At 37.9% G+C, this 27,510-nt stretch overlaps 1 protein-coding gene across 4 annotated transcripts; it reads left to right on the plus strand.

Moving 5' to 3' along the window:
• Window positions 1-235: 235 nt before the first annotated feature.
• On the plus strand, window positions 236-27,385 carry arhgef6 (Rac/Cdc42 guanine nucleotide exchange factor (GEF) 6). Of its 4 annotated transcripts, XM_067517631.1 has the most exons (22): window positions 236-517; window positions 1,542-1,625; window positions 3,557-3,641; window positions 6,671-6,777; window positions 7,487-7,691; window positions 7,895-7,947; window positions 9,599-9,693; window positions 11,242-11,337; window positions 11,781-11,903; window positions 13,476-13,614; window positions 13,925-13,984; window positions 14,955-15,101; window positions 16,230-16,316; window positions 16,948-17,029; window positions 18,276-18,391; window positions 18,591-18,770; window positions 20,013-20,033; window positions 21,664-21,760; window positions 23,272-23,358; window positions 23,639-23,735; window positions 24,025-24,079; window positions 24,898-27,385. In XM_067517631.1, the coding sequence occupies exons 1-22, from the start codon at window positions 353-355 to the stop codon at window positions 25,018-25,020; spliced, it is 2,304 nt and encodes a 767-aa protein (XP_067373732.1). In that variant the 5' UTR covers window positions 236-352; the 3' UTR covers window positions 25,021-27,385. The 4 variants fall into 4 exon arrangements, with proteins under 4 accessions (XP_067373732.1, XP_067373734.1, XP_067373733.1 ...); XM_067517633.1 differs by lacking the exon at window positions 23,639-23,735; XM_067517632.1 differs by lacking the exon at window positions 20,013-20,033.
• Window positions 27,386-27,510: the final 125 nt, after the last annotated feature.

A 27,510-nucleotide genomic window follows, 5' to 3' on the forward strand; every position in this document is an offset into this window, starting at 1 on the left:
TTTTTTTATTGATAAATACTGATGCACACTAGCTGATGATTCCCTGTTGATGTTTGCTGGTCCTGGATGGATTTTAACTTAACACAAGAGAAAACACCCTCTGCAAGCATGCATTTAGAACTGTTTTGTACATGGAAGAAGACTCCGGTTTATTGTTGAGGTGCCTATTTACCAGTAGGGGTGATCATCAGTTTTCCGTATAGAAACTGCGTCTCCCCCCCCCCCGCCTCTTTTTTTTTTTCTCTTTTTGACTTGTAGCAGAAGTACGGATGTGAGTTGCATATTGATACGGGACAGGCCGCCAGTGTTTCTTTAATAACGCGTACCCAGGCGATGATAATTTCGTGGAGCTATGAATCCAGAGGAGCAGACTGTAACGTGGTTGATATCACTGGGAGTTCTCAGCTCGCCTAAAAAGACTATAGCGGACCCGGGGGAGTTCTTGAAAACGTCGCTCAAGGATGGGGTCGTGCTGTGCAAGCTTACGGAGCGGCTCATACCTGGCTTCACTCCCAAGGTGAGTTGTTGATTTAAGTTTCCGTAAGTCAACAAATACTAAATGATATGGACGAATGGTTCCTTGGGAAGGAAAGTGGGACGTTTGACGAAAATAATTGAAACCAGAAGAACTTCCTGCAGCAGGCCTTTTACGTGTTATGTATCTCACAGTACTTGTTTTACAAGTTTTTACAGCCACCTGTTTTCGTTTTTGAGCAAAGCGTTATGCATCGCATTACAGCTGCATTTTGTGAGTTTTCAAGATGTGGTTTCCTGTGAAGCGAAGGAGATGTTCCGCATTCTTGACACCGACCAAAACAGGCCAATTTCGGTACCATGAAACATGAAACCTCGATCGTATGTGGTAGATCGAGTGGGGGATTTGACTTGACATCCAGTTTTTACCTCTTACGTTATACTCGTCGTTAATAACACACATTTACAGTTGTTGAGATGACAAAGTTGATAAATAACAGTTGCAAAGACGGTTCGTCACTTCCTCCTGAAACGCTCTGCCCTTCCCGGTCCGACCTACCCCTGTTGAACCAGCGCAGTCGCTCAAACCGGAAGTCTAGTTAGGTCTAGTCGGTCTAGTTAGCTTAGTTGGTTTGTTGTCCATTTGTTTTGCATGCCATACACTGGGCTTTGAAAACAGCGCCCCATTGTTCACTCACAAGCTGCGAAAAGCCAGACATGTCTTTTCCATTCGTTCACTAAAGTTAAAGCGACGGAGTCGTTAGGGTGGACTTTATTTTGAAAGTTGGAAAAGTGAGAGGAAGTTCTGCCTAAATCTGGCGAGTTTGACGTCTCTGTGGTGTTAATGGTTATGTTTGCATGGAGGAGACACGGGCAGAATCTACAGTTATTTCCTAAACTGTAGGTTTTTTGTTTGGATCACTACAATAATGGTACTTTAGGGGCTTTAATGTGTAGTTGAAATGACAGCACCGTCGGGCCGACGTGGTAAATAAGTGATTCTGTCAGATGTCTATCCGGTATTTTCTTAATATATGTAACGTTATTTTGTTTGTGTGTTTACTCAGTATTGCCAGGACCCGAGAACTGAAGCCGACTGCATTTCAAACATCAGGGAATTTTTAAGAGGATGCTCGACCCTGAAAGTGGAGGTATGTTGCCTCAATGTGTCAACTTTTATACACAATGCTTCCATGTTTTGACGTGAGCTTCCCTTTATTGTGATCTTCTTACCCAGTCCTGTGAACCCACTGCCGTGTACAAAGAAGACTTAAACACACTAGATTGTGCTGTGATCTGCTAACCCTGCTGGCATATGTGTTCACACACGTCCATATGGAAGTGTGCCACACTAACAGGCATGCTGTCACTCATTCCCACTGACCAGGCAGAAAGGGAACCTTTGGCCCTTTTGACTTTTCTTTCTGTTTTCAGATTCTAATGCATTTACTTCCTTGTAATTTCCCTGTCTCTTCCTTCTCTTTTATGTTGCAGTGAATTGATATTTATTACATTTACTACACTTTTTTATTATCGCTGCAGGGTTAAAAATCCCCTAGGCACACACTGCAGGCCTGTTTGACTAAAAGGATGTCCTCATATTGGAAAGGGGCAAATCATTTTCAGATGTTGGGAGTTTTCTGTCTCTGTACCAGCCTGTTTGTGGCGGCCACAATGGACAGTGAAGCCTCTTTCAAGCTTTATAAATAATCTTTTCTGGTCTTGAATCACATCAATTGGTTTCTTTAAACAGCTAATTGAGTCAGCAAGCCTGGCACACTGCAAAGTCAAGCGGTTCAGTAGTTCTTCCCAGCTGGCTTGTTATGTCTGGGAGGTCCCCTTTGCTTTTATCCATCAGCCCAGCCTTAGCCCATAATTAAACCTTTTGCGGCCAGCCAGTAGCTCATGGGCAGAAGGTTTTTGGAGTGTCTGTGGCACTGGAGTATGAGCCCTGCCCATGCTTTGGTCAGTGATGTGATCATTGCTAATGAACTTTTTCTCTTGTGTTTTGCCATAGAACGTAGGCCCCATTTGTCCTGTAACTACTCAAAGAGAGCAGGCACACTCCTTTCACTTCTGCCCTGAGAATCAGAAAGAGGAAGTGCCAATTACTGCACAAGGCCTCAGATTCTTTGCTGTATGATGTGCATGTGATGATTTACATAGTCTGATGGTATATACTGTGTACTACAATCACCCAGAGTAACATGTATTCAAAAAAATGACTCATTGAAACTAACCACGGTCAGTGTTTCAGTTCTGGCAAAAGTTATTTCTGAGTCAGTGATTTAGTTTTTCTGGAAATTGAACTTTGGCAACTGGACGTCTTTCCTCTGCAATCAACCTAACAAGAAAGACGTCTGGTTGCCACTCAACTTCCAGATAACCTCTCCTGGATGATTGAGAATCTTCACTAATTCTTTGCTTTTATTTTATTGTTACAAATAGGTTTCTTCCAAAAAAGTATTTTCTGCTTATACTTGAGTTACAAAATTGTAAGCTTAAAGCGACATTGTGTTGTAGCTATTCTATTCGTACTGAAAAGCAAGCAGAGAATTTCTGTCAGACACGATATAAGGTTCAGCACTAGCTGTAACTCCGAATGACCAAGGCTGTATTACTAAATTTAAGATGTTTTATTTAAAATGTGAAATCCTATCTACTAGAGGAAAGAAGATATCTGCCTGAGACAGAGCAAGTAAGCCTGTGAACATCCACGAATTGCAAATAAGTGTGGCACTGTCTGTTTTATTGCAGACCTCTAAGTCACTAAATATGGGTCATGCTCAGCATGCCAGTTTTTATCCATCTTGTTATAGGCTTGTTCAAATTCCTGTGTGTCTTTGTTTTTTTGTCCATTTACCTCTCTTATTGTTTATCCTACAGTCTACATTGAGTCTCTCCATCTCTCTCTGAACACTTACCACTCACTACTGCACAGATCCGTGTAATCACTAAAAAACGTTTTAATTCGGACCGACTTTTTCCACATCTGATGTATTCTAAGTTATATGTACACGTGGTTTAGGATACATTTTTTTTTTTGGTGTGACGGCATCTTCTCTGTTCCTTTTCTATCCAGGGCTTTGAACCAGACTGGTTATACACTGGTGAGAATTTTAGCAAAGTACTGAACACTTTGTTGGCAGTCAATTTTGCTACACAAGGTAAGCAACATTCCCTTTCTGGTTTATTATTTAATCTGAAACAAATAAATAGTAATGAGTCGTAATATGCGTTGTTACAGTATATTATTGTATTAAGGAGAAACGGGAATTAAAAATAAATCCTTCTTTAGTTTTTATCTATGTCTTAGTTTGGATACAAACCAAACAGTAGATATAATTTTTTTCCATATAAAAATGTTATATGATGGACTATGATGACTTTGTCATTACAACTCTTGTAAACTATGACTGGATGGGTTATTCATGGGCAGCTGGCATGACAGTGTGTGTTTGTTTCATGCTGTGTGCCATATTTATTCATGTGCACCCATAGCTTGATACACCCGGAGTAATTTCCGGATTTGTTGTTGTTGTATTTTATACATTCCATTTAAGCTCCAGTATGAGGCAACATGCATATGGAAACTGATAGTGACACACAAACACAACCTCTCTATTGCTTTTCTTCCATAAGGATGCAGCATGAAGTTGTTCGCAGTGCAGCAATCCTGCTGCATTTTTGGGCTAATTGCTTTGCTTGAGAGTCCTTGTTTGGGGGCACTGAAAAAGGAGGCACCAGTGTCCCTCCTGTTTCCAGTTCACAGCTACCAGACAACCAGCAGCACTATCAAGTCAGGATTACTATATTTCATAATTGATGCATAATGTTTCAGGCTATTTGTGAACATGGATTTGTGACATTCCTGCATGAGAACAGTGTAGCCTGATACAGTATGTGACTTAGAGGTGTCTGAAGGACAGTGAAGAGGGAGCATAATATTCAGGTTCAGGCTAATGATTATTTTCCTAATCTATTATTCTATTGACTATCTTTCTGATTTAAAATTGGCTATCGCCAGTTTGCCAGAGCTGAAGGTGACATCAGTAATTAACTTTTATTTTTTTTGCCTAACAGGACAAACTTTCAAATTCAGTTAACAAAACCATCAAATCTTTAAAATTCTGAATGTTCTAAACAACCTTTTGATCAACATTTCTGTAAATTTTCTGTAAACTAATTAATTGGCTACATTTTCTATACTTTACAACATTTCTTCTCATTTTTCTTGTGAAATGACACTTTCTATCACTTTGTTAATGCAGGACCAATCTCAATGCATGCCATAGTGTGGACCAAACGCTGCTCTCAGTGCTAGGTGGTGCTTGATATGCAAATCTTTTATAGGCTGACTATACCCAGCAGCTGTTGTCCCATCTTTAGATGTGAACATGATTTGAAGTGGATTGGTCATGATTTCATTGATATGATCAAACATAAAGGGCCTCTGTGTTTTTATGCATAGTGTTTACAGAGCTTTGCTTCTGCTCTATGCCTGTGTGGTTGCACTTAGCATTTAGGTTTCTTTAGGGTAAATGCTTTTGAACATTGCTTGCATACAAAAATCCTATGGGTCGCATGTGGGATCCATGAGCCCCACTAGCAGTTCATGTGGGCTGTCCCACTTCACTGTGCTTCTCACCGTATGAGTTATGCCTCAGTGTGATGCATATAGAAAACGGTAATCAATTTTCTAACTTTTTTCCTGTCTAATGAAAATTACATGAACAGATCGTATGATGTGCTGAGGAAATGAGATTATACAAAAAATGTTTTCACTTTTTTTTTTTTCTATAGACTACACAGAAGTGCACATAAGAAATAACCAATTTTACAGTTTTATAACAGCCGTAGCTGGAGGCATTTTGTTTTTGGGTTGAGCGTCCGTTCGAAAATCCATCTCATTCTTGTCAAAAACATCATGTAAGGAATGCCTTGAGGGAACGTCAATCTTTTCACTTGAGCTTAAAGATAAACTGTTTAGGTTTCCGTGGTCAAAGGTCAAAGTCACTGTTAACTCAGTTCATCCCACTCTTGTCAATGCTATGTCTGAGAAATGCCTGTAGGGAATTTAATTACATTTGGTACAAATGACCAACTGGACTCATGGGTGAACTGATTGAAATATGAGTCTGGATAGACATGCGTATAAACGGGAACTTGACTGGTTCCCTGAGGCAAATTACCACAATGCAGACCTGGCTAGCATCCACACAGCATTTGATAAAGAAACCTCTGTGAGCGTGTTTCTGCTTGTTAGTCTGGGAGGTTACCACAGGGCTGGCATGTGTCACTCTTCAAGTGAGTACTGGCAACAAAATTGATACCTCTGTCAGTGTGTCTCAATGACTGCATTCACACTGCAGGACAGCTGGCAGCTACTCTGCCTAAATCATTGTTCCTGTACTGCAGTGGTTCAGTGATGACACGATAAATGAATTGGATGTCGGCAACATAAATGTTATTTAGATTTTTCTCCACGTCTCCCACTAGCCTGCACTTTAGATAAGAGACACAGTTGGAGGAAAATGTGTTAAATATTTAATAAGTAATTTAAATATAAACATTAAACATATGTGCCTGACCATCTATATACTGTATGAGTGAACACTAAGACATATGGTATTTATGCAGTGGCTGATCAGTGCATTCTAGTCTGAAGTCTCCAAAGTGGCTGCTGTTTTGCAGCTATTCTTTTTTCAAAGCTGTGTGCCATCTATGGATGATCCTATCAGACATTTAAAAGTGTGTGTGTGTGTGTGTGTGTGTGTGTGTGTGTGTGTGTGTGTGTGTGTGTGTGTGTGTGTGTGTGTGTGTGTGTGTGTGTGTGTGTGTGTGTGTGTGTGTGTGTGTGTGTGTGTGTGTGTGTGTGTGTGTGTGTGTGTGTGTGTGTGTGTGTGTGTGTGTGTGTGTGTGTGTGTGTGTGTGTGTGTGTGTGTGTGTGTGTGTGTGTGTGTGTGTGTGTGTGTGTGTGTGTGGGGCTTTGCAGAGCAATGGACCATACTCATGAATTATCATCCAGTTGTCAGCCCCCAAAGTATGAGCACCTATGTCAACTGTGATGATGATTTGTGTGTGTTCGAGGTGAAGCTATATAATGTGATTGATTAGAACAAAACTACAGTCATAATTTCAAAAATCAATGTAACCAAAATAACAGACACTCCATGTTTCTTCTGTGTGTTAAAAGACTGTGCTGCTGAGAGGTCATGTCAACAACCCGGTGGCACTTCTCCTAGTCAGTCATCGTCTTCACACAAATTCAAAGGCTCTCTACGTAGACAATCCAAATCAGTGGTATGAGCTAGACATCAATATTCTGTCTCTATTCATGTTTACATACATCTGTCTGTACATATATCTGTACTTCTCTCCATTTATATATTCATCCATTTAACATTCATATCTAATCTAAAATGTTGTAACAACAAGGCCAATTAATTTGTTTGCTGTAGCCTGAAGAGATTTGGATTGAAGATCAAAGCTTAGGATCAGACAAAAGATAATAATTTCACCTTTAGTTGAAGCTACCTACACTAAACAACATAGAACATAAGACTGTTTGTATCAGGTGACCTGAATAATGACCCAGAAGATGATATCTTTCATCTGATCTTCATCGTTTGATCTTAAAACCAAACATCTTCTATCTATATGTCTATTTACACAGTATGTATATCTTTACATCTGAACATTTCTATATCATCTTTTTATTGTCTCATTCCTGTCTCACTTCAAAATCTTCAAAATGCTTCAGCTAAGTTTGATTTTTCCGTATCTTTGCTAACTTTTTACATTAAATTAGTCTTTAGCATTTGTTTGCTCCGGATGACTACATGTTGTATAGCAAAAGAAATGAAAAATCTTTCACATTCTAGCCAGATATAAAAGAAAAAGATGCTGTTGATATTTTTTCATTTCAGCATTTTTGTGCACATACACACACATTATTGCTAATACACCTGGTGATTGAGTTCCTGTCTGTGTGTGATAACCTCTCTAACAGGAGATGTCTGAGAATGGTGGAGGTGGACAGCAGATGGTGAAGGCCCGTTATAACTTCAAACAAAACAACGAGGATGAGCTGTCATTCAGTAAAGGCGACGTGATTCTTGTGACAAGGCAGGAGGAGGGAGGATGGTGGGAGGGGACGCTCAATGGCAAGACTGGCTGGTTCCCCAGTAACTATGTCAGAGAAGTCAAACCCTGCGGTGAGTTTAGTCTCAGCCAGGAATTCTCAGAATTTCTGAGAATGATGGTGCAACAATAAATTATTGCAAAACATTTATAGAAAATTGGATATAAATGCTAAAATTATTTTGTCTGTATGTAATGTATTTTTGTCATTGTGGTGATTATTATCAATTTGTTCTGAGGGGGATTCCCTTACTCTTGTTGCTTATCTGCACTACAGAGAAACCAATGTCTCCTAAAGGTAATCAGCTGACAAAGAACTATTACAGTGTGGTGAGTAAATGTTTTGTAGACCATTTTCCCATGTGTAATGTTCTCTGTCTGTTAACCTGTATACACAATACACATTATTTGGTACCAATCTTACTAAATGTAAAACATTTTTAGACCCAATTTGTTGATTTGTAAGGTGGTCAAAGTGCAGGTTGGATTAAAGTCAGTACTTTGTGTCTTGAATGTTTATTTCTACAAAGTAGCAGAAAATTTTATTTATATAGGACTAAATAAAATAAAATAAAATAAGATCCGTCAAAGTAATAAAACCAAATTAAAACACATGACACAAAAAACTGTGATTGAAAGAAAGCATCAGCCTCTGATGTGCACTAAAAGCCAAGGATAATAAATAGGTTTAAAGCAAAGATTTAAAAGCTGCCAGGCCTGAGGCTACTCTTACTCTTTTTGAAAGCGGAGCAAAATTAGGTCTGAAGAGTTATATACTTTAGTTTGTATTATGGTACTCAAGCAATTACACATGGTGCATGGATTTGTGCCGTCTTTATATCACATACACTATTACGAAATATTTCATATTATTAAATATTTCTGTCACTCTCTATTAGGATTAAGTTAGAAAAGTGAACTAAATAAATTAACATTTCCCAGTCTGATGCTAAGCATTGGTATCTGTGCTAATCTGGGCATTTTATAAATGATCAGTATCATCCAAAGTAAAGTCAATCAAATTTTCATACTTATTTAGTTTATGTGTCCTATTTAAGTAGATTTAGCATTTTCGAAACATGACTAACCAATCACCTGTGGGGCCCCTCAATGATTCTCGCACAAACTGACACCCTGATTACATGACTTTCTTAACATCAAGTCCACACACAAAGGCGGCAAGTAATGGGTCCTCCTACAGCTAGGGTAGAGAAAATAAACAATTTCTGGGATATTGTTTAGCAGGTGAGTGTATCAAGGAGACACTGTTGATTTATTGCAGTCTCCTGGATATTCCTAAATGGGTGGAATATTCGCGACAAGCTCAATTTGTGTGGTCAAAAAAAAGTATTTTTTTTTTTTTTGCCACTTTACAGAGTCGTTTATAGCCACAGCACAACCAACCCAATATTAAAGAAGCTATGGACAACATGGGGGTGTCAACATTGGGCTGTGCTGCCCACATATTTCAGCTGGTTGCTAACACGGGTCAGCGCCACAAGCACACTTGCTAATGCAAAAAAGAATGTGGAACGTTTCAAACATTCACCATAGGCATGTGCTTGTATGTAGGACATTGACACTGATGTGTAGTTGCCATTAAAGCTCTTGTAGCAAAATGCACTGCTTATATGGAGCAACAGTTGCTAAATGATGAAGAGCCTATTTGTTATTACCAACTGTCTGGGTGAATAACACTGACCTAGTATCTTCTTAATTTTAGCCTGTGCTGATGCTGCATTTACTGGTTGAAGTGACAGACATCGTTGGTATCAGGGCCCAAAAGAATTAATCAACACATTTTTAAAATCATTACTATCATCGAAATACCAGTTGCAGCATAGTAATATGGAGCCAAAAAAGCATCCAGACTTCCATGATTAACAACTACTTTTTTGCCTCAAATGAATTCACAAATGCTCTACTTTCCTGGAATCTTATTATTAAAATTCAATAATTTGCTGATTGTGTCGTATTGCAGGTAGTGCAGGACATCTTGGAACATGAACGGGAGTTTGTTAAAGAATTACAAACAGTGCTGAGTTGTTACCTACGGCCCCTGCAAGCCAGCGACAAGTAAGAACAATGACAGCCTGACATATGAAGTGTGACTGATCCATTAATCAGTACCTCCAGGTATTCGCAATGCTGCAATCACTATAATTAATTCCATTGTAAATTCTGTGTTAACTTGCAATTTGAAACATCATGAAAACATTGGAACATGCATCACAATTATTTGTAGAAAATCTGAAATTTTAGGCCAATAAAATTAACACTGATGGTCACAATAATGTCATAGAACATCAGGGTCAGCATGACCTTCCTTAAGCTGCCTGCAGCTACACAGAGCCATACATTGATACACTATGTGCACAGGTGGTAGAAGTACACACACTAAAAGTGCAAATACTGTCCTATTCTCCCTTATGAGTACGACTTCTTTTACTCAAGTAAAAGTACTAATCTTATCCACATGTTACTGTACAAAAGTAAAGTTTATTTTAAGCAATAGTGATTATGGTAATTATTAAAAATAAGGCTCAAAGAACACTGTTGGTAAAGATGGAGGTGATTTTTAACCTCCCTTTGTGCTGACAGGTGGTTAATGTTTTTTTAAACATGTGATATTTAATGTTCTTGCTCATTAGTGTATGTGCGTGGGTGTGTGTGCTTATGGTTAAGTTATTCTTTTATTACTGAACTTGTTGAGTTATATACAACCCCAATTTAAAAAAATAGTTTGGGCGATACGTAGAACATAAATAAAAACACACTGCAATGACTGCAAATCTCGTCAGCCCATCTTGTAGAATATTGTATTCTCAAAGTGATTCCTAAATCCACAGGACTCGTTTCTCACAGTATGGCTAAATCCACAGAACTCTGTATAAAACCGTGTCTTCACAGTTACACACTGAACCTTTCACTTCTACCTTGTTGCGGCCCCCACTATCTTGTAGTTATCATATCTCTTGTATTTCATGTCTATTTCTTTCTATAGCTGAGCTGAACTGCACTCTCTTGCAACAAAACCATTAGTATTATTATGCATTGTTACTTGACAACTGTTTAACAAACATAAAAGGCAAACATCAAAGCCATATGAGGTCATTAATTACAGTACAATCAGTACACTTATTCGTATACTTCTTAATCAAATTAACAAAACAGAGGGAACCCTGGTTGGCTCATACACATATTTTATTCACAATAGAACATAAACGACACATAAGATGTTGAAACTGAGACATTTGACCATTTCATGGTAAATATCAGCTTAGAATTTTAAATTTGATGCGAGCAATGCACCCCAAACAAGTTGGAACAGGGGCAACAAAAGGCTGGAAAAGTAATTGCAGCAAATGAAAAAACAAGTGGAGGCGCATTTGTCAACTAATTGGGTTAAATGGCAACAGGTCAGTAAGATATAAAATGAGCATTTCAGAGAGGCAGAGGCTTTCGAATGTTAAGATGGGCAGAGGTTGACCAATCTGAAATTAATTGATTTGCAAATAATTGCATTCTGTTTTTATTTACATTTTACACATCATCCCAACTTTTTTGAATGGTGTGTGTGTGCGTGCGTGCGTGCGTTAAAAAATTTTTTGTTTGTATATATAGGGTAAGCAGTGCTGACGGTGCTACCCTGTGTGGAAACCTGGAGGAGATCCTCACCTTCCAGCAGGGACTTTGTGTGTCTTTGGAGGATTGTACCAAGTGAGTCATTCTACACTTTTATGTAGATTAATAATTAACTTCTCCACTGTGAATACAATACCGAATATATCGCCACTGTAGGAGTCATTTTTTTTTGTACTCACGAGTATTTAATACTATACATTACTGCCAACTGTTCTGTATAATAAACCATACTCAATTTCTATTTTGACAATGACATCCTTCCTCCCAGACATCTCTTCCTTTTTATTGCTTAACGGTAAAGACATGCACTTGTAGAGACTGATTGTATTCTGTCAGGTTTCACAACTGCAATATTGGCCTTGTATTGAGGTAGAATAAAGTGTACACTCTAAATAATAGCTGCTTTCAGTTATTAGGAAATTATGTAGCATATAGTCATTACATAACTTTCCTTTTTCCAGTAATTTTTGTTTTTGCTATTTTTCACCTCTGACCATCTCTTCTCTTTGTCCATGCAGAGTCCCTGAGGTCCAGCAGCGAGTAGCGGGCTGCTATTTAAGCATGATGTGTCAGATCAAGAGTCTGTACTTTGCTTATTGTTCCAGTCACCCTTCAGCTGTCTGCATCCTCACTGACCACAGGTCAGCCTCTGCACACAACACAGCGTTGACAGTCATGTGTTACCAGCTCAAGGGTCTTGCTTTTCAATTGCAAAAATCACAAGGGAGAACTGAGATAAACACTTGATATTTGTAGTAAGTTTGTCACATGATAGCTGTGTTAAGCAACACTTACAAAGAACTTTCTAGCACATTTTTTTTTTGCTTGTTTATTACAATTATTTGGTCTCATCGAAATCTTTAAAATTATAACTAAATGGTTGCAGGAAATATGGCTTGTGATCACTATAAGGGGTCATTATCTTATTTTACTTATTTTAACTAGTTTCTTGAAACATACTGTATGGTCTTACTTCTTTGAACTTCCTAAAATAAAGATCGCTGTTTTAATGAACTCCTCACAACATTAATATACACCCTGTAATCTATAAAATCTACTTCAAATCCATTTAAGTTTGTTTAATTACCTATAGTCTCATGATAATTTTTCTTCTATATGAACATTCTGTTTATTGCTAATAAGCTGTAGTTTACCCTTTAGCCACAAGGTGTCAGCTGTCCCTAGTTTGGAGATTAAACTGAGTCTGAGTGGCAATGCCATGTCCGGTGTGCTGCAGGCTTCTTTAAATCCACTGTTAAAATCAGTTATTATTTTTTTTTTTTTTTTGGAACCTGCCTCTATGAGTCTATTTTGCGGTGATTGCAGTCACTGAGGAATGAAATAGCCACAGTCCAGATTAATGTCTGGATTAATGTAAAATAGAGGATCACATACTGTTTTGTGAGCTGCAGATTAAGTTGAATTACACACAGGAAGCAGACTGTTGACAGGATATATAGAGTTGTGGTTGACAGGCAAGCAAGGCGCTTTTTCACAGTAAGCACATTTGCATTTCAGTTGCAGGAACCTTTTTTTTAACACATTCACATTGTTACTAGTTAGTGTTGCTACAGGATACATTATGATTAAAGTTTTGGATCTTTCAATGTTTCAGTGAAGTCAACATGCTGCAGTTGAGGGCAAAAAGGGAAAGAATACAGCCATTACCTAATTGTTATCACCATTATAGTTTCTAGGGTTTTTTTTTATCTAATCATGCACCATAGGTGTAATATTCTGTCACAGCTTTAGATTAGTTTATAGTAATGATGAATAAATTTGGTTACATTTGAGTCCCACTTTCTAGGCCTAATGAGAATTTTTTATTTTCATGGGTTTACTGTCACACATTCTAAATCCTGTCCTAATATTATGTTTGTCAGAGATGTGATGTTAATACTATATCATAGAATTGAATCGATTAACTAGCACTATGTTGCCCTACCTGGAAGCATTTATGAGTTTCACTAGTTTTCCTATTAAAAAAAGTTTTATGGCCTTTTTGATGATTTGACATTTCTTAGCTGTTCAGGCTAACTATTGCTGCCCGCTCCCTATATTAAAAAGCCGAAAAGTTTAGTTTATTTGAAATCTTTGTCTTTGAAGTGAACTTACCGGTACTGGCAGGGTGCTGATCTATAGTGTGTAGTTTGTACACTTAAAACGAAACCCTCAACTGTGCATCAGACTATGTTTTTATGTGTGTTTGATAGTGAGGAACTGGACAAGTTTATGGAGAGCCACGGCGCAAGTGCTCCAGGGATCCTGACCTTGACTACCAGTCTCAGTAAGCCTTTCATGAGACTTGACAAATACCCAACCCTGCTGCAGGAGCTGGAAAGGCATGTGGAGGTACAGGAGGACATTTCCAAATACATACTGAAATAATATGTATTTAAACATGATGCATTTAAATTGGATGAAGAAATAATGGGTGAAATAATGGTGCGAACAATCTACATTGTTCCCACAGTATAGACTGGTTTTATATTTTGTTGACTTGACTCCTTGTAGTTAAATCGCAAGCTAAAAAGTATAATACCAAGTATTTAGCTTTCAGTTTCTGTTTTTCTCTGTATATCACAGTATACATTATTGTATTCTTACTTTAAGATAAAGTGCTGCTATGATTGATCTGATGTGATGTTTGTTTATGTCACAGGAAGCCCATCCAGACCACACCAACATTGTAAAAGTAACAGCAGCTTTTAAGAGCCTCGTGGTAAGTCTGGACGGCCAAAGTGTTCTTCATGCTAGACTTAACCTGAAAACTATTTCAGCTTTTTTTTTATCCTCAAATTAGCCCTAAGTGTGTGTTATTTTTACACACTGTTCAGAGCTTTATTGGTGTCATTATTATTGTCTTCAGGTGCACACAAATGACGGTGTAACATAACATCGTAATTGTTAATTATTCACAGTCTTAACAAAGACTTAATGAAAGTGTCTTAGCCTCTTTTCTGCATGTTGAGTGATAATGTTGTTCCTTCAGTGGGTGTGAAGTGAAATGCCATGTGAGAAGATTTGGATTAGAACTGAGCAACCACATTGTATCTTTTCCCCAGCATAGCTCTGCGTTCCTAGCAAGAATAGATGTGGTGACTCACACATTTCTTCAATAGGGCTGCACAAGAAAGTGGGGAAAAAAAATCACCCATACTAAATGTTGTAATTTGCAAATCTCATTTGTGTGTGTGTGTGTGTGTGTGTTGAATGAGTGGGCACTTAAGGAACTTAAAAAATGCTAGTTAGATCTCTACATTGCTTCATCTACACAACCTCATTTCAAAAATGTGCAGTGGAAAATGATAGATGTTGCATTGTCATTTTACCTGTTTGAAGAGGGAGAACCCCTGCCTAGCACCTGAAAATTTACTACTTTGTTTCGGTTATTCCTCATACCTCTGAAAAAGTAGTAAAAAAAAAAGGTAACCTTTGATGAGAAAACTGTAACATTAAGTTTCAAAAGCCATATTTGTAGTGGGGAAAGAATTTCATTCATTACTCCACATGTCTGAAGTGCATAAAACCATATTCAACGGAAATGCTCAGTAAAACAGTATAATTAGCTGTAAGAGTAGGTGCAGTTGATGTCTCATTTTTGACATAGTGGAATTAAAAGTAATTAAATCCAAAAATTATGCAGTATTTTGTCATCTTCATTAACTGATGGTTATATTTGTACGGTTCAGACACAGTGCCAGGAACTGCGCAAGCGCAAAAACCTGGAGCTCCAGATCTTGTCAGAACCAGTGCGAGGCTGGGAGGGAGACAGCATGAAGAGTCTGGGTCACGTGGCCTACATGTCCCAGGTCCACGTGAAAAATGGGTCCAGTGAGGTGAGAAATGTATAATATTTGATACAGCACGGACTAGCATGACCAGAAGTTACATCAGTTATCGTTTTCTCCATGTACAGTAATTGTTATTGCTGTCTTAGTGAAAGCTATTTATTAAGTGCCCTGGTTTTCATTTAGAATAAAAGTATAAAGCAAAAGAAGAAAAACGGCATGGGTTTCTGCAATCCTGAGCACATAATTTGCCAATTAATGCAAAAAGACTTTAAGAAAGAGTTAAATGAATTGCAAGGATTCTCCAAAAGATTTTTGAATAGTCAGGTTTAAATTTAGCCCAAATCCATATAGCTGCAGTGACCATCATTAGTTCATAAAATTTTGGGGAAAAAAAAAAGTCTTTTCAAAAAAGTTCTTTCCATTGTTGAGTTTATAAGAGAAATGAGTAAGTCAGCTTGTGATGCAGGCCGGCAGACAAAGGAAGTGCACCTTGAGGTGAAGCGCACTAGATTTATTTGAGTAATGCGAAGTCTCACTATTACAAGTTTAGGGTAACCTGGTGAATTTCTGATCCAGTTTGTCAGTGTTCTAAACTTTAAACATATAAAGTGTGCATCATTGCCCAAGTCCAAAAAGTTTGTTGCCAAGTCAATATCATCTTCAATGTAAATATAGAAACCTATGTAGGGCAATCACAGACTGAGAAGCCAGCTCCTCTTTTTTGTGTGGTTTCTGTGTAGGGGTCGACTTTGAATTGGTGGTTGGAAGAAAGCCCAGGGTAGACATTTTGATTAAGCTTCTGTTAATCACTGCTAACCACTTACCAACCACCACTGCACTCACCATGTTTGTTTTGTAGCTCAAAAACTATTGACTCATCTTTTTTCCATTCATATAAGAAAACTAGTATCTAGTTGTCAACCTGAGCCAAGATAAGTTAGTATCTATTATTGTGGTTTTAAGTAACTGGGTGCAACATAAAGGGGCACAGATTTGGTTTTTGATGTTCAACATAATCAATTTATTTACCTGCAGCCTCCTTAATTTTAGGCACAAAAGGAAAACTACTGATCAATACTTTTTTAACTAGCCAACTTGTTTCAGTACATGCAGCAGTATGGATAAACAAATAGGTCACATGGCAGCTAAATGTTTTTCGTCTTTCTCTTGCAGGAAAAAGAGGAGCGGTATTTAATGCTTTTCCCTAATGTGTTAGTAATGCTTTCAGCCAGTCCCCGGATGAGTGGATTTATTTATCAGGTGAGCTACAGTATACATGTTGCCTTAAAACAGAGAATTAGAAGGAAGCTGACAGGTGACAAATCAAAGGAAATCCTGAATAAAAGAGTAGAGAAATATAACATCAGATGCATCCATACAGGACATAAAGATATGCTTAATGGTTGTAAGAATGAAAAAATTTTAACCATACGTCATGTTATGGCCTTTGCAGTTACCAGATTTCAACCTAATTGAACAACTATGGAACATTATAGATCAGCGTGTTAGTCAATGCTCTCCTCCACAATAATCAAAGAACCAAATGAGGAAATATATTGTTGGGGAATGGAGACCAGTTCCTCTAGTAGAGTTCCAGAGGCTTTAATTCTGTTCTGGCAACTCAAGGTGGACCAGCACCTCACTAAGATAATTGATGTTTGTTTTGTCCTTGAGTTTCTTTGATACCTCTAGTGGAATCTTTAAACCAGGGTACACAAATCTACATGGATAGATAACACTAAAGGATAAAATGAGAATACTAAGTTTTAATTCTTATTGGCCCAATTCCAAGTTAGTAAGTAACTCCAAATAATGACAAGATATACTTTATATCTATAACGTACCTATAACATGCGGTTTCATTTTTTCCTTCTTTGTTTGTACTATTCAGGGAAGACTACCACTGACAGGCACCACAGTAACAAGACATGCTGAGGATGCAGACAGTGGCCATTATGCCTTTGACGTTTCAGGTTTGCATCTGATACTCTGGAGAAAAATATACTCTCTAAATGTATGTATTTAGTCAAGGATACAGCAGTGGGGCTGTGGCTGTGGCTGTGGCTCAGTTGGTAGAGTGGCTGCTTACCAATCATAGAGTTGGGGGGGGGGGTGCGCCCCGCACTTTTCAACCACAAGTGTCCCTGGGAAAGACGCTGAACCCCCAACAGCCCGTCCTCATCCCCAGCCGTGCAGTGCTGGTCATAGGCCCAGTAGAAATTGGAGAGGGTTTCAGGAAGGGCATCCGGCGTAAAAACTGTGCCAAATCAACATGCGGACAAAGAATCCGCTGTGGTGACCCTGAACTCACAGGATAAGCCGAACGGACAAAAAAAACAAAAAAAGTCCAGGATATTGTAGTATTATATAATGAGCTATAGCCTTAAAAAGAATCTTAAATCCAGCATTAACTCATTATCAAGCTATGGGACTGTTTCTTTAAATGTGCACATTCTTACCGGTGTCTCTCCAGTCCCAGCCAGCTACTTCACAAAGCAGTACTTGAAAGTTGTTGTTTTTTTTTTCCTTTTAATGATTCTTCTGGGAGACCAAATTAATCAAATAAGAAAGATAAATCACACTCATTAATTTATTTACTGTGAAAAATTATACAATCATAAATATTTGTGTTTGGCAAAAGTGTACGAGGCATCAGTTACTGGTTAGACCACTTTTTCTAGCAAAAAATCTTAACCCAATCAATGTGTTTTTTGGTTATGTCCTTTGGCTTCCTTCCATAAATGACGTGCTCCAGATCTTTTCCCAGAATTTCAATAAAATTATTATTAGGACTTTAACTTAGTGATTACAAAACATTTAAGTTATTCTACTTTAAGCATTATATACCACAATAACTTGTGTGTTTGTATAATGCTGCATGGTCCACTTTCCGTTGAGCTTCTATTCATGGATGGATACCAGGACATTTTCCTATAGAATCTGCTTGTCCCACCCAGAATTCTTCACTTTAAGGAGGGATTACAGACATTCAAAGTTTATTTAGTGCTATTCTTTGTAAAATAATTAGAACAACTTCATTTCTCACTAAAGCCTAATCTCCTGCAAATATTAATGCAGTTCTGTATGCAGAATTAAAAGTTCCATCAATGTTGGCAAGCCATACTGATCGAAATCAAGCCCAAATCATGATACTGTCACCACTACTGTCACTTTCACAGATGGTATAAGCTTGTTATATTGTGTGTGTGTCATCTGCAGGAGGCATGTTTGATCGTATAACAGTGTTCTGCAGCAGTACCCAAGAGTTACAGGAGTGGCTGGAGCATCTACAGCCTTTTAGCAAGGGAGGCAGCCCTGCAGGCACCATCTCAAAGGTTGAACACAATCTCTCATAATCAGATGTTTACAGTAGTAAAGTCAAAACAGTACTAAAAGTGAAAAGTGCACCATGCTGAAGTGTGAAAAACATTTGACTTTCTCGCTTTGTGGTGACAAACATAACACTTAACTTTCAATGCACAGATAACACTGACACACTTTGTCTTTTCAATTTCCTTTTATTGTGCCCTGTAGAATATAGACAGCAAATCACTGAGCGTGGTTGGTACCCCAACTCTCTTGTCCCATCCAGACAGCCACAGCGCCATCAGTCGTGGCCCCCTGGAACCACCAAAGATCAGCAAGCCCTGGTCTCTCAGTTGTCTGCGGCCCGCGCCTCCCCTCAAACCTTGTGCTGCACTGGGCTACAAAGAGGTATGAGGTTGTAGAGCCATATAAACACACCCACAACAGCTTAAAATGCATCTCTAATAAGCAGTCAAATAACAAATGGTTAGTCAGTTACCGCAAGAAGTCTCCCCTCCTCTACAATTCCTCCTCTGTTCCCTTTTCTGTCTATCTGTTCAGACCCCCAGGGTTCTGTAATTACACAGAACTTTCCACCTGACACATAGCTAAAAAAAACATACTGTAAGTAAAATTGACCTACACAGCCTTAATCTATGAATGAGATTAATATTGACATGTAGCTTCAACACATATTTTGAAATTGGTCTTATCTGATAATCCGATTTTTTTTTTTTCCAAATCGATTATTACCTGCACAGATGTAATATTTTGACGAGTACACTGACTTAACCCTGTTTTTGTGCTGTAGTGCTGCCATAGCTTCCAGTTTTTACCTTGTACTAAACTTTGCACTATGCTGGGATGACAACAGGAGATGATTTTGCAGTTGAACATATGTGCTTTGCACAATGCGTAGATCAGCTACCTAGCTAGATAGAATGGCAGAAACCAACATTATTAGAACACTATTGAATATGTGGTGAATACAATCGATTTGTAAATAGCACTACTGCAGCTAAGGAAGATCGAAGGAAGTTTATTCCAGTAACGGCAGCATTGGTTTGACTGGCACTTGATCATACCAGTGGTTATGAGCTACTTGTTTTTGATGAGTGTAATGAGAGACTCTCTCGTCCACGTAGGAGGTAGAGATTTTTATCTGTCAGCATTCTGAAACTTTTAGGTGTCATTGACTCCCACGGTCTAGTGATGTGTGAATATACTGTAAATCCACTTTGGCTGTGTTTAGTCACTTTCTCGACAGGCTTTATTCTAAGTGTGACTGACGCCTTTACGTTTTAACACTAAACACACACATTTCTACACAAACCTATATATAAATAAATAAATAAAACAGGCATGCAGCTATATGGGTCTTTTCTCTGCTTTGCAGAGACTGCATGCATAGTCTTCGCAATGCTCTCTATGCTCTAACTCTCTCTATGCAAGTTTCCCCATTTTTTCCCATAGACCTTTCTTTACTTCTTTAACTTAAAATAATCAGTCACTTACATTGACAAAGAGTAGGTGAATGGCAGAGGGGGTGTGAAAATGTTCACCATTAACTCTCTATCACATCTTTCTCTCATTGTATTTTTCATGCACATTTCCCCTTTTTTTTTTCTTTCTCCATCCTGCCTTCTGTAGAGGATGTCTTATATCATGAAGGTAAGGTTAGATCACACTCTGTTTCTATCCGTATGTGTGTTTGTGGATAAGGAAGTGGGTTGAGGGCTGGGATGGGGTTGCGTATGTGTTTGCCCAAGTATTAAGCTGGCATGTCATTGTGCTGTTTGCATAACTCCTCTCATTGTAATCTGTTGGTTTCCTGTTGCCCCTCATGTCTGCAATTGTTTGCAATATTTTACACATTCCCTGTAATAAGTCATGGTTCCATTAACCAAGTATTTTATTACAGTGTTAAAGCATTCTGCAACAACAGCAGTAATTTCTACTAGCGTTTCTGTTTTTTTAAGTCCTGGCACAGACTTTAAAGTGCAGTCAAGGCTACTGTCATTCAACCCTGAATGTATTTGTATGTGTCCCATTTTTAATAACCAGCAGCCCAAAAAAGCTGCCATAGGCTATATCGTTTTTATTTTTTTAATATTTATAAAGATAACATGTTTTCGATAACTATGTTTGCAATGAAAAATGTTTTATACATACATTCATCATTCACCAGGCTGCTTTTAACAAAGCTCACAGTGAATGCTAAAAAGAGTCTGCTGTGTGTCTAAGCAGTAGTTTAATTCATTTGATCATGCATCAGGGGCTTGTGTTTATGACTGTCTTGTGACTTTGCTTTGTTCCTAAGTGGCCATAAAAACCAATAATGTAGCTATAAAGTGATGAACACGTTGTATACTCTACTACCAATGGACTCCAATTTTGGCACCAAAATTGTGGCATAACATTGAATTGATTTTGAAACACCACCCTACTTCCCCTCTCCTCCTACTGTGACACATGGCTCCCCAAAACTCTAAACCAGTGCGGAAAATACCTTTGCGCATAGTGCCTGAATTGTCAATTGCTGAGCCAGCTAAATGTTTCTACGAGACATGATTCAGAAAGAGATTCCTTCTGATACTTATGAGCAACTCTGTGGTAGAGTTTAGGAGCCTCCACGAATGGGTTTACCATATGTTTTCCCATTGTGTGTTTCACTAAACTTCAGTGTTCCAGCCATTGATATGTGGAAAATGAAATGGTGTAAATTATAATAAGAATATGTCGTTCATAATCCACTACCCATTCATAACTAAACAGGTCTTCTTAGTAAGTTAATTATTCATCACACCTCAGCTTTTTGTGCTCAGGAGAGGAAACAGTTATTTCGTCTCTTTTTCAGAACCTAAATCAGACCTGGCAGAAATAGAAAATTTCTCATTTACAAAACCACATTATTGTGGTTTTATACTGTGATACAATAATGTATCATCTCAAAATCGTTCACTGTGGCTTGGTTAACAAAATGTCACATTTTAAAATGTTATTTTACATGCCTTTAAAAAAATTGTAAATTGTTATTATTAAATTTTTTTTTTTTTTTCGCTGCTTTATACTTTTCAGACAGGATTTATATTAGCACTGATATATTTCCTGGCTGGTTTGGTCAGTCATCACCACATGCTTGCTGCCTTGTTTGTGATGGTATTTTGTTCTCGTTCCTTTTATAAAGGATGTGTGTCCCTGTGAGCTTGCATTCTGTTTGGTTTGGAGCCTTTGCTTTACAGGTGTGTGTAGCAGTGTGTTTGAAGAGAGATGGACTTAATCATATGTTGTATTCCTGCAGGACTCCAGCAAGAGTCCACGGCCCATGAAGAAGTTTTTGCCAGGGAACAGGAAAAAAGAGCGAAAGCCATCTGATGAGGAGATTCATACAAGGAAAAGTAGGAGCTGTCTTTTTCCAACTGTATAAAGTTGTGTGAGAAGCAAGCGAGATTGCGTAGCACAGACTTACAGTGCCCTGCAATAATCATAACCCTTGAAATTTTCAAAAGGTTTTCATGTTACAACCACAAACTTAAATGTATTTTATTGAGATTTTATGTGATAGTCTAACACAAAGTGGTATGTAATTGTGTGGCATGCATTTGTATTCAGCCACTCTATACTCGGATACCCCTAACTAAAATCCAGCTGAACCAACTGCTTAGTAAATGTCCACCTGTTAATGATATAATCTCAGTATGAATGCAGCCCTCAGATGTTTGTTAGAGAACATTAGTGAACAAATAGCATCATGAAGTCCAAGGAACACACCACACAGGTCAGAGATAAAGTTGATAAAGTTTAAGTTAAAAAAATATTCCAAGCTTTGAAGTTCTCATGTAGCACTGTACCAGCTGTCATCCGAAAATGGAAAGAGTGTGGTGCAACTCCAAACCTAGCCATGACATGCAGATTCAACTAAACTGACTGGCCAGGAAGGGAGAGCATTAATCAGAGAAGCAGCAAAGAGTGCCCATGGAGGAGTTGCAGAGATCCACCGCTGAGGTGGAACAATCTGTCCACAGGACAACTATTAGTCGTTCACTCCTCAAATCTGGCCTTTATGGTAGAGTGGCAAGAAGAAAGCCATTGTTGAAAGAAATCCATAAGAAGTTCCCACAGGCCATGTGGGGGACACAGCAAACATGTAGAAGGAGGTGGTTGGGTTAGATGAGACCAAAATTGAACTTTTTGCTATTAATTCAAACCTCTATTTGTGGCGAAAACACTGTACATCACGATGAACACACCATCCCCACCATTAAACATGGTAGTGGCCACATCATGTTGTGGGGATGCTTTTGCTTTTCAGGGACAGGGAACCGGTCAGAGTTGATGGGAAGATGGAATACAAATACAGGGCAATCTTAAAAGAAAACCTGTTAGTCTGCAAAAGACTTCAGACTGGGGAGGAGGTTCACCTTCCAGAAAGACAACAACCCTAAAAATGGAATAGTTTAGATCAAAGCATATTCATGTGTTAGAATGACCAGAAAGTCCAGACCTAAATCCAATTGAGAATCTGTGACAAGAATTGAAAATTGCTGTTCACAGACCATCCAATCTGACTACGCTTGAGCTTCCACACTTTCCAGATATTTATTTCTAAAAAATTTTGAAAACCAATTGTCATTTTCCTTCCACTTCACAATTACGTACCACTTTGTGTTGGTCTATTACATAAGGGACATAAATACTTTTGCAAGGCACTGTATGTTACTTAAACCAGTAAAATAGTTTTAATATTATAATTTTTATGCACCAATGTAGTCTGTGTTGAATGAGTATTTCTATGTATTCGCCCTTAAAAATATAAATACTTATGCTTAATGTCGTTATGGTGTCACATCTGCTAAATCAAACTCAAAGATGTGTAATTTAATGTATTGCTAATGTCTGGTTTTGTCAGGCACAGTTGCTCTAGAGGAGGATGCTCAGATATTGAGGGTAATTGAAGCATACTGCACAGGAGCCAGCCTGCACCAGGCCACCACAGGTGTGTGTTTGTTCAAGAAATGAGAATACTTTTTTTTTCTTTATGCTTCCTTCCATATGCAGATCTTGAACATTTGACACAGCTACCAATGAAGTGTTCCCTTTTTTTTTTTTTTGTCCCAAAAAGAATAGAAATGTGATCGTGTGTGTGTGTGTGTGTGTGTGTGTGTGTGTGTGTGTGTGTGTGTGTGTGTGTGTGTGTGTGTGTGTGTGTGTGTGTGTGTGTGTGTGTGTGTGTGTGTGTGTGTGTGTGTGTGTGTGTGTGTGTGTGTGTGTGGCAGTGCGGAAAGAGTGTGTCCCTCAGGTCCTTCTGCCAGAGGAAGAGAAGATCATTGTTGAGGAAATGAAAAGCAATGGGCAGACAGTTATTGAGGAAAAGTATGTGTGTAATTAATTTGGAAAATATACTTTCATTTATGTGTCGTAATAACAGTAACACATAGGGCTTTATCATTATTTCCATTTGGAACCTGTTGAACTCCATAGTCAGATTTAGAAATAGGATGAGCTTGCTCACCTTGTTGAGGCATGAATCCTTACACAGCCACTATAAACTTTCCATACAAATATGTTGGGCTTATAAGTGCTTATTTTATGTATAAAGTATGAAAAAATGTATATCGGTATTATGGTTCAAACCTCACAAAGTTTTATTTTTATATTTCAGGAGCCTTGTTGATGCTGTGTATGCTTTAAAAGATGAGGTTCATGAGCTGAAAAAGGTGCGTTTTGTTTGACCACCACACAGAGTGCACATTTTAACAACACCGTGAGTGTCGACAGTTTTGCATGTGTCAGCAACACAGATCTGTGTCCTACTTCCTAAAGCTGAGAGCGCTGTGTTGTCGCTATTTAACCAGTCAAGGTGGTGCAAATGTAGAAATACACCGAGAATAAAAAAAAATTAACTAACCTGATGAAGGCCCTCTGCCGAAATCACTTTAAAGACGACTCTTCCATTAGTCGAACAGTTTTACAGAGATCTTTTCATTTCTACTTCCTAAAGGTGTTGCTGTGCTTTTGTGGAGGGGGTGGGGGGTGCACATGTGGTTAAATGTTCCACAGCCCAGAAGATACCAGTGCATGTGAAGTAAAAAAAAAAGTCTTATAACAATGTAAACAATGTGTTAGGAAAATGTTTTTTCATGAACACATAAAACATTTTGTGATAAAGTTTTGTCTGATGTAATTCACAACCAAAAAATAATATTTTTTACAAATTCCTGATAAAAGTAGATCTTGAAGGAAAAACAAAAGTGACATTCATAATTCTAAATATTTATAATAATTTATAAAATATTATAAACATCTAAAAAAACATATTACCTGGATAATAAAGCAATAATCAAACCCTTAGGAGTTGCATTATTTGCTGCTCTCCAACTACTTTTTCATATCCGTGGAACCCTTTGCTTTAATACCTTATTATAAATTAGGGTAAATACGGTAAATGTATTAATTTTTAGCAGCATGTTCTGCATCGTTTTTTACAACCAAAAGCAGCGTAGTCTGTTAATTACTGGTATTGACTGTTTTACAGGAAAATAAGTTGATGAAGCAGTTTCTGGAGGAGGAGCAGAAGTCTCGCAAAGAGCTGGAGAGAGTGGTTCGAAAACTGGCCAAGCAGAAAAACGATTGTGCTTGGGATGATGCCGGTCATTGAACACATCCCTACATACAATCATCCTCATCTAAGTCTGACTGTGTGTGTATGGAGAATGAAAGCATGCTTGCAGAGAAACAGGAAAGGGTGTGTGTGTGTGTGTGTGTGTCTCTATTGTCTGTATTTCAGTCGCACAGAGTTGGACTTCTTTTGGATGCCTTTACTTGAAGTTACTTCAAGTGCTGGAGTTTCATCTGACTTTATCATGAAATCTAATCTTGTCTTCCTGGCCCAGCTTCACTAGATGAAACTACAAATATGTTTCCTCCTGAAGCAGCTCAGCTGAACCCTGACTGGTGAAGTAGGATGTTTCAAACATGCTTCCTCTCGGTGACTGGCACTGTGAACAATTTCCCAGTATGTGGAATAATTTTTGACAAGGATGAAACAACTTATCCACTGCTTCTTTTGCTTCAGTTGGAAATAGAAAAAGGAGTTTAAAGCCATCAAATCCATTAGGTGTTCATTTGCATGCACTTCTGTTACAAAGGTAACTAATGTTTTTCTATTCACCTTATTGTCATATTTGATTTGCCACTAAGCCCCCCAGCAGGAAAATTGATTTTTTTAAGCTTTGAGTAATTGTGTAATTGGCATTTTTGTGACATCCTGCCGTTCGCATTACAGAATTCATGGCTGTTTTTATAGGTGTTTAAGCAAGTCCAACAGGTTATCCTATTGTCTTACATTCACTTGTTTTCAAATGCAGCCATTGACTGCTTGTTTTAGTGCTGCATGAATGTACAGTGTTTTGTTCAATCTAGAGAATGAATTTTGCATCAGAAATGTGATAATAAATATATATATATATATATATATATATATATATATATATATATATATATATATATATATATATATATATATATATATATATATATATATATATATATAAATATAAATAATATAGTCCAAAGCTATCAGGGATGCAGCTACATAATAACATAGAAAGGCTTAACTATGTATTCTTTTATTATACAAGAATGCACAAGAGAGATGTCACCCTTAGTCTTCTTACTAAAATGTACTGAAGTATCATTTTATAAATTTTATGAAACAGCATTCTTTATTTATTGTACAGCCAAGCTTTTAATTGTTGGGTTAACCTTACAGAATTACTGTAGTTTTGCTGCTTTTTCATCTGTCTGAAGGTTTATTAAACTACACAGATGTGTAAAGGCAGGAAAATACTCTTATGCCCAAGGTAAAATAGGATTTATTTTTTCACCGGAATCAATTGACCTCTCAAAATTGAGATGTCTGTTATTTTATGGCTTCCTAGCAGGTTCCTGTAAAGCTGATTCAGTCATTCTGAGGAAATAACCAGAGATACATTTGGTGGCATAAAGTAGGACTTAATGTGCCTTTGGAAGGGGTCAATGACCTAAGAGAGGTTAAGACCAGACTGGGCTTAAATGGATGATTTATATTGAATGTTTCAGGTGGTTTGTTGTAATATTTCAATGAGGCGATGAAGCTTAATGACTGTATGTGAGGTTTGAAAAAAAAAAAAAAACTGTTATTTAAGATACAATCCCTTTCCAAGGACTCAAAGCGGTACATTTCCTCATGAGGTTGAGTGTGTGCACTGTCAACACTTACCTACCTTTGCTGCGCTGCAGAGCAGCAGAGGATGTTATTGAGTTGCAATAAGTGACCGCTTAAAGAACTGAGCTCTGTTTTAGTTCCAGCATGGTAGGTCAGGTTTGGAGATACTGAATGAATTTACGCCATTTATTAACCAAAAAGAACATGATGTACCTTTTTGCCTTTTATTTAATCACGTTTCATGTTATTGATGATCATTTAATGGTCACTGACCCAGTTTTCCTTACAAAAAATCCAAAATGTAATAATATAGCAATACTGTGCTATCGTTGGGATTAACTGTTATTCCGGGCTCCTCGTTACGGAGAAGTCAGAGCACTGTGTAGGGTACAATGCAGCATTGGTACATCTGCAGCAGTCACTGTCTTGCTCAAGAGCACTAAAGCCAGGTGAATTCCTGCACAGGTGCTGCAGCTGATCGTTCTTCACTATCCCTCGCAGGTAGATGCTCTTCTTTTACAGCTGTGTGACTGTCTCAGACTTTCATTGTTGAACTTAACACTGTTGCTATTTCTGTACTTAAAATCCTTTTTATTAACATACTCTAGTTTTCAATTCCCAATAGCCTCGCTGAGCACTTACTGGTCGGAGGGGGTTCAACTCCAAATTCATCTTATTCATCTCCAGATCACTGTGTATTGTTTTTGAAAGATTGTTCTATGCAATTATTGTTGTTTTGTAATGTTCTTTTTTCCTCAGACACTCTGTACTTTGTTTGTTATTGTCATTCTTTTATTAAACATTTAATATAAGTAAAGTTTAGCTTGTTTCAACAGTTTTACAAAGTGAGAAATGAAAACGTCCCAAAGTTTCAAACCCATGTCGACTACACATCATCAACCTTGTTGTTATTTATTCTCACTGGAAAATCCACCAAGTGAG

This window comes from Channa argus, chromosome 10 (genome assembly GCF_033026475.1).
Source record: "Channa argus isolate prfri chromosome 10, Channa argus male v1.0, whole genome shotgun sequence".
Taxonomy (NCBI): domain Eukaryota; kingdom Metazoa; phylum Chordata; class Actinopteri; order Anabantiformes; family Channidae; genus Channa; species Channa argus.